The sequence below is a fragment of the Merops nubicus genome, unplaced genomic scaffold, assembly GCF_000691845.1.
Source record: "Merops nubicus isolate BGI_N331 unplaced genomic scaffold, ASM69184v1 scaffold40726, whole genome shotgun sequence".
Lineage (NCBI taxonomy): Eukaryota > Metazoa > Chordata > Aves > Coraciiformes > Meropidae > Merops > Merops nubicus.
Window position 1 is genome coordinate 12,031 of NW_008617694.1, and position 7,970 is coordinate 20,000.

The 7,970-nt window shown below is 35.1% G+C and overlaps 1 protein-coding gene across 1 annotated transcript in view; it reads left to right on the forward strand.

Moving 5' to 3' along the window:
• Window positions 1-1,325: 1,325 nt before the first annotated feature.
• Window positions 1,326-7,970, forward strand: part of LOC103775754 (chromosome unknown open reading frame, human C15orf41) — a gene marked incomplete at both ends in the record, with an annotated part of 36,364 nt that continues 29,719 nt past the window's right edge. The window contains 3 exons of the mRNA XM_008943228.1: window positions 1,326-1,371; window positions 2,231-2,295; window positions 5,553-5,613. Of these exons, the coding sequence (XP_008941476.1) occupies window positions 1,326-1,371; window positions 2,231-2,295; window positions 5,553-5,613 (172 nt within the window). The remainder of the gene's footprint in view (window positions 1,372-2,230; window positions 2,296-5,552; window positions 5,614-7,970) is intronic.

Sequence of the window (7,970 nt, forward strand, 5' to 3'; positions counted from 1 at the left end):
GCACAGATATGCATAAGTCAAATTAGCTTTTTGTATAGCACTATGTTAATCTAGTCGCTTTGTTTCTAAGGCTTCAACTGTCTGGTTTAGAGGTAGCTTTTTATATTGTGCTGCATAGACATACCATCTGTTTAAATCTGAACAAACCACAGAGTCATTCTGTGCCTCAGTGTCTCCTTCTGAAAATGGGAGTAAGACTGCCCTATTTTAAATCAATATTTTTGAGGTGTGAAAATCAAAAGGACAAGGGCCATTTAATATGGAGAGAACATTTATATTTAGTGTACATACGGTGTGATACAGGTGTTAAATTCACTTACAAGAAATCTGGAAGAAGGGCAGTCTTTAGACATTACTGAATCTTTGAACTACCTGTGCTGTGCCTTAGTAGGTAAGTTCATGAAAGGACAAATGTTAATTATTCAGTATGCTTTGCTATACCATAAAACTTGATTTATTTAAGATGATAATTTGTTCAAGTTGCATGTAGTAGGAAAATGTATCAGCAGTAATTAATTGTATTCGGGTAGACATATCCACAGAGGACAACTGAAAACAGTAGCAGTGTCGTATTGATTGCCTTTCAGAGGGAAAAAAAAATCTTGTCCCATTTCTAAATGTTAACAATTCAGAGAGAAAAATTCCCACTTGGGAAGAATGCTTTCCAGGTTGCTTCACTGCCAGGTGTTTGACATTGAGTGGGGCCTTAGATGAATGAAGCTTATGGCAGCTTTTGGAAATGACCGACTCCGGGGAATCTTGGCTTCCTGCTGTGGAAGTTTCTATTTTCAAAGCACATCAGTTTCAGTGGGAATGTTCCAGTGGTCCCATATGCTACTTCTGACAGAGGGGGAAGTCTTTAACCTGAATATGAGACAGCTACTGAAGAGGTTCCCTTGCTGCTAACAAAATGAATTTCAATATGTTGCCAGTGAACAAACGGCATGTTCCCAACTGCTGATGGAACTTTACTCCATCAATTATTAATGGAAATTTTGCTTTGTTTTCTTGTTCCCTTTTAACTCAGCTACCTGCTCCTGATAGGACTTTGTGGGTTCTGAAGCTGAAGAAGGAATCACCCAAACAATATGCTCGTTTGCTTTGAAAGTCTTGCTATATTTTCCTCCCCTCCCTTGTACGCTCTCTCCTTGACCTAGCAGCAGGAAGCCTTTGTCTGAGGTGTTCATCTGGAACAACTTTTCCACACTTGTTTTCATGTTCTGTTAGATTACAGGGCAGCAGGCCTACCTTTGAAGCTCCCTTCTCTTTTGTTTCTTCGCAGTGCACTCCAGTAATTAACTTTGTCCTTCTTTTATTTGTTCCAGTCAATCGCAGTCCACTCTGCTGAGCATCTTCTCCCAGGAGTACCAGGTTAGAAGTTTTCTCCTTTGTGAGGGTTGACAGGTGCCTAATTGAATGATGAATGTCCCTTTATTTCTTTGTAATTGAACTGCCAGCTTTCTGATTGGTTTGGAGGATGTTCCTTTTTTCACATCAAGCACCGCCTGAGTCTCAGTGGATGGCTGCCAAGCCTACCCATCCATCTGTCTAATAACATCTAGCCTTTGCTTATTTGGTGGACCTGTAATAAATTATGCTAAACCATTATTATTCTGACAATAATAATTTCCCTGTGTTGCGTGGTTCCATGTGCTAAATGTTTGCTGACTTGCACTGTCAGTGCTGCTTTCCATTGCTGACAGAGATGATGATAAATGACCATTGCCGGAGTGGCAGAAGGCAAGAAAGGCAGAAAATGGAGTCATTTATCATGAGATGACAGGTGTCAGTCAAATGGCAAGTCTCTGTGGAATTACTTTTTCTAGTTTTTCAAATAAGTTGTTTTTAAGCAATGTTCTTCCTGGTTAAAAATGCCAATTGAATTGTAAATCTAGACTGCACCAGACTTAGATGGAATTGAATTGAGGGAAAATTAATACGAAGGTTGAAAGAGAGAACAAGTTTTTCTTTGCCCTCTGTAGCCTTCAGTAAACTTATTTAGATTCAATTATTGTGACCTTATTGGCTTTTACATATATGGTACATTGCAGTACAGTCTGAAGACGTTCAGTTCAATAGGTAGATTGAATGTCATTTCTGTACCGAATCTAAAACATAGTTCAGTTTATATATCAAAGTCTAGCTAAGGAACATGTGTTTGGGCAGTCATGATTTCTGTGTTTTGATCTATGAGATGTTTCTAAGACTCTTTGTTTTTTAATTTTTCTAGAAACAAATCAAAAGAACACATGCCAAGCATCACACTGCTGAAGCTATTGAAGCTTATTACCAAAGGTATGACCTCCCCAACTGAGATAAGAGTATCATCTTGTGGCAATTATGGATAAATTAGCTTATGGGCTATTATTTGTGAGGTTAATTTTATATTAAAAGAAATTAAAAAATGCAGATGAGGAGTACAGAAGGGTTCAAATAAAAATGTTTTTCAGTGAAAATGCAGAAATTTTTTAGCTTTTGGGCGGTCTGATGGAGACAGGGTTTACTTCCTTGGCTTGAAGTCAGGATAAGCGAATATTTTTTACAATGTATGTGATAGCATTTATTATGTATTGCCTATAGTTTGTAATTACAGGATTTCTATGTCAAGACAAATATTGATGATAACTTCCTTACAGCAAGGGAGCTTGCTCTTTTACAGTTGCTTGTGCTTTAAAACATTTGTTTTATGTTACAAAAAGTTACATACTAAATTCATGTATTGCCAGTTAGAGCACTAATTTTTAGATCACTCCTGTTTTATCAACAGAAGTGCCAGAAATAGCTGTTAAGGGAAGATGAAAACCTTTATGTCATATTACAATATTTTACAATGGTTTGCATCTTAAGCTAATAAACTCTGTTTGCTAGCTCTTACAGTTTGTCTGTTACTTCTACAGGCTTTACTAAAAATATTGCAATGACATAATCGGGGCATGCTGATAACTGGTAAAGATACACAATTAAATTATTACTTTGTAGAGTGACATATCTGAGGAGCTTGCATGGCAAGTGAGCTCATACTTATGGATTATAGGTGTCTGATATTTATGCTTAACACTAATCTGTATGAATCAGGAAAATAAACAAAAAGCCTTCATTTATAAACAATTAACTGCGCTTCTGCAGAGTCATATGCTTAAAATGTAAGTACAGCCTGATTTAAGAACTATTTTAGAAGATCTGGTTTGAATTGTGCTTGTTGGGGGGCTTGATTTTCTTTTTTTAGTAATTGTATTGTTCTGTTAAAATTTGTACTGGATCACAAAGCCCTTTTCCTAGTGTTGATTGTTGTTTAGGAAGAATGTCAGCTGAAAATTTTCATGCGCTAATAACCATGTATATACAATACTGTTTTAAATTACTTTTCACTAGCACAGTTTCAGTGTGCCCAATGTCAATTGTAACTGCTGCGTAAATAACCTGTTTCTTAGAACGTATGTAAATCACTTTTATGATGTGTTAGTAGTTCCAACGACTTAAACCTAAAACATAGGACCAAATTTTGCTTTATGCAAAGCAGCGGTTGTATTAGCGTCAGTAAGGTTGTAGGTATGTTTAAGTTTGCCTCACATCAGGTAGGAGGATTTGGTCTCTTGTCCCCTTCTATACTGTCTGAAGTATGATAGCAGGACATAACTAATGCATTATGTATGAAGCTATATGGTGGTGGTAGGGAAAATCATTCTTTACGCTATTTCTGGGTATTTCATATTGCAAATGTGTTAACATGGCTGAATAAAATGCACATGTTTTAAAATCAGATATGTTCTGGTTAATAGTTAGAAAACTCATCTCAGTCCTGTTTTAGTAGATTTACTGTGTAGTATGTTTCATAAGCTACAGGGGTAGGCTACTTGAGTCAGAAGCCAGTTTGAAATGCTTCAAGCATAAACATGACAAACATGTCTTCTACTCTACTCTTCTGTAGCATCCATCTTACTGCTGTAAACCCCAGTCTATGTGCTATGCTCCATCCTCTTCCCACTGGCATGCAAGCAGATGATTGTGTTGCCATTTCTTTCCTAAGTGGGAAACTACCAATTTTTGAAGGTAGGCATTTCCAGTGGTCCCTGTTGGCAGCAAGGAGAGTGCAGTTGAGTGGAGTAGTTTCTGCTGCTCTACTTAGTAGTCTCAAATTTAGGCAAACATGAAGGCAAATTAAGAGAAGGATCAGCGAGCTTTTCAGAACAGTATTGCTGTCAGCATGTGAGACCTGTTAGTCCATAATAGAATTGCCAGTAGTGTTAGAATTATCTGACAGAAAATTACTCCATTGTCAGCTGTAGCCATGCTATTTGATCAACTAGATGCACATTTTAGAATGTTAATCTCAAATAAATCTTCCTGGGTAGATTTTGGTTTTTCAATGATCTCTTCTTTTTTCCTTCTGTTATATATTTTCAAAGTTTAAATAGGTCTTGTTTTGTGGGGTTTTATGTGGAATTGAAATAGGTTACAGCAAAAAGCTTTTATCATTTCCTTTATTCATTAAGCCTCAGAATAACTTGCAAACAAAAAGCCCTCTAATCTTCTCTGAAGACGTTTATGCAAAGGTGTTATACACCCATTCCACAGAAAGATAAAATGATAAAGAATTCTAATATCTGTAACTAATGAGCAGAAGAGTGGCTTCTGATGGATAGATAATGATAGAGCTGGAAAGGCTGTGGCCTTCTAATGATGTCAGTAATGATGTGCTATATGAATACAGATAGGATAAACGAGCAGGTTCAAGTGTTGGTAAGTATTGTTCTTTTTCCATGTGGCTGCAACCCACGAAGTAATACAGCTTCTGCCTGTCAGCTGGTGAGAGCAGGTTTGGGGCTTTATTGAAATGTAAACATCAAACAGTGAAAGTAACAGAAGTGAGGAAGATGATACTGTGAGAAAGGATGATCAGAAACATCACTGTGTGTTGTTCATGTTGGTTGCAATACCCTTAACCAGAAACATTAAGCCTTTGCCATTGATAGGATAATGACTTTCTATCACCATTTACTGGATCCTAAATGTTTCTTCTTTCCTTTTTGCTGTAGAATACTAATTTGATCATTAGAATCAGGTTTCAGTAGAGTAAGCCTTTAGTATTTAAACTACTGCCTGGTTGATAAAATCTGGTTTAAATTTGATAATCTGAGTTTGTGTATAGTAGTGAATTGAATAAGATAGACAGTGCACCTTTGTCACTGAAGGTCATGTGGAACCCAAAATCTTTACAATGAATAATAGAGCTTTATTTCTCTGTGATGCATCTTTAAATAGTACAGATATAATTTATTTGCATGCCATCAAGGCAAAAAACTTAATTTCTTGATTTATTTAGTGTTTTTTTACCAGTGACTTTCTTGAGATCGATATGTCTTGCAGATGAGTAGGAGACAAACCTGAAGAGTTAGTGATTGCTTAAAATACTTATTTCTTAGAATATTTCCCATTAAATACTCTGTACTGGAGTGTTTTCCTCCAAATTAGAGAGATTTATGAGGCTTACTAAGATGTATAAACTGGCCTTTATTTGCTACTGCAGAATTACCTGGCTTTGTCTTGTCTAGGTACCTGAATGGGGTGATGAAAAATGCAGCTGCCCCTGTGTTACTGGAGATGGCCAATGAGGTAATCATCTTTTTTTTTTTTTTTTTTTTTTTTTCTTTCCTTTCATCTTCCAGTGTAAAACCTAAGGGGCATATCTATAGTGACTTTAGTGAGAAATGTAATTAACCTAAAAAAAATGGTTCCAAGGCACATTAGACATTTAAAATGGTTCCCTAGTCTGTTAGTACTTATAATAATTAGACAAAAAGCCCCATTTATTAATGAATCAGTTAATGTAATTAGTCTCTTAACTTCGAGGCAAATATGTAAGAAGCTCTGAATTTGTATTTTGCCGGAAATTTCAGACAGACCATAGCTCTTTAATGCACAAACTTACTAAAAATTCCTATATTGACTAAATGGAGTTGCATCTGTTTTACCTGTATTGGATTCCTTGCTCTTAATACCAAAGCTCATCTAAGATTTCTTTTTTTTTTTTTTTTTAAATAATAGGAAGGGTTAAACCAGTTAATTTTCCTCACTCTGTCTATTCCTGTTCATACAGATTACAGGATGGCTAATGAAAACTGCTTAGTATAAAGCAATTAAGCAGAATAAATTCCTCAGTATATCCATTTCCTAGAAAAGAGGATGTATGAAAAGTTCTGTATGGTTACCATTAAGAGTTTTGACAAATGTATTGATCCTGTTTATTAACTAGAATAGGAATCTGCCTTGAGATTACATTAAAAACTGCTATCTAAAGTACTACCTTTAAGAAGATATTAAAAGTTTGAAAGAGTGGTAATGAGCCTCCTAAAATAAAAATTGAAGTATCTACCCCTTAAACTCTAAAATATTTATTTACAATAATAACAATACAATAGCTGACACTCCTTGGAACTGTTTCTGCAACCCTCAAGAGATGGAATGAAATGTAAGCTGGTTTGTGTTGCATTTCAGTAGAAAACATAAGAAGGAGGCAGAAAATGAGTGTTTGCATTAAAAATGATACAGCACTACTAACATTTAGTGTTGCAATAGCAGCAAGTTCCACATGTTACATTAGTGAAAAAGAGTGGTTTCTATCTTATGTGCATTGCTTCAGCAGCAATTGAGTGATTACTTATCAATTACTAGAAGGTTTTAATGGTCTGTGAAGTGCCCACGTATTCTGATCATACAGTTAACATAGAATAAAGAATTTATTTCATATTAGTGGCAATGTGTAGCTTCTTACTATTTCTGCAAAAAGACAACTCTTAAATACTGGCAGGAAAATGTACTTTACATAAATAAGTACAATCTTATTAAGAATATAGGTAAACAACTTGATTCATGATATATTGCTCCCATATTATATGGGAACTGTCATAAAAATATTTCAAGCACAAAGTAATATATCTGCTACTGGTTCTTCGTGTATTTTTTTCCCATTGATTTAGAGGTGATGCATATAATCTCTGACTCTAGTGAGCATATTTTTGCTTATATTATACTAATGCTTTTTTGCAACTCAGATCAAAGATATCTGCAGCTGAGAAATAAATAAAAATTATATCTAAGAGAAAGTGGAGATATACAAAGAACTTATCTGCTTCTGATTTCATAACAGCAGGTATGTAAAAAAGGCAATGCATTTTGTGACTGCTGCCTAATGCATTAGGGAAATGTGGCAATAACCAGTACCAGATTACTGCTCCCAAACAATCAAGCTGCCATTTTTATATGATAGTTAATATTTAAATGACATACTCTTGCATCTGCTGACAATTGATGTAATGGTAATACTTTATGAGTCAATATATATTTAATCAGTGGAAACTGTAAAAATTGATGAGAAATATATAACATAGGTGCATTACAGTGTGTAGCAGCTCTGTTAAATAGGAAAAGCTCCATATTACTGTCTTTGGATTTGGTTTTTTGAGGTTTTGTGAAACTACTTTTAATTTATTTTTTTAAATTTTATTTGTCAGCTTCCTCATAATGCATATGTAGTGCAAAAGGACTACAATAAATGTCATCTTTGTTAGATAGGAATAGTAAAATTAGTCACTGTTCTCTTCATACAAATATTTTCAAGTGAGATTTGAAGCACTATGAATTTTACTTACATGCTAAATTCTGACATGAAGCATGATGGCCCTATTTCAAAGAAAGATGGACACATGATTAATATGAAAATTAGGGAGATGCAAGTACCTGAACTAATAAGGTAGTCCTTATTCAGGCTGGACTACCTTCAGTAATTTCACCATTTTTCATGTGTCAGCTCTGATGTGGGTTCTGGAAATAAGCAGCTCTGTAGAAAGCATTTCTCTCTACTTGGGGAATTTAAGGGCATCCAAGTACATATGTATTTGGGAAAAAAATGTATGCGCAAATGAAGCCACCTTTTTTTGTCTAGTTACTTAAATGAACATAAAATTTTTGTA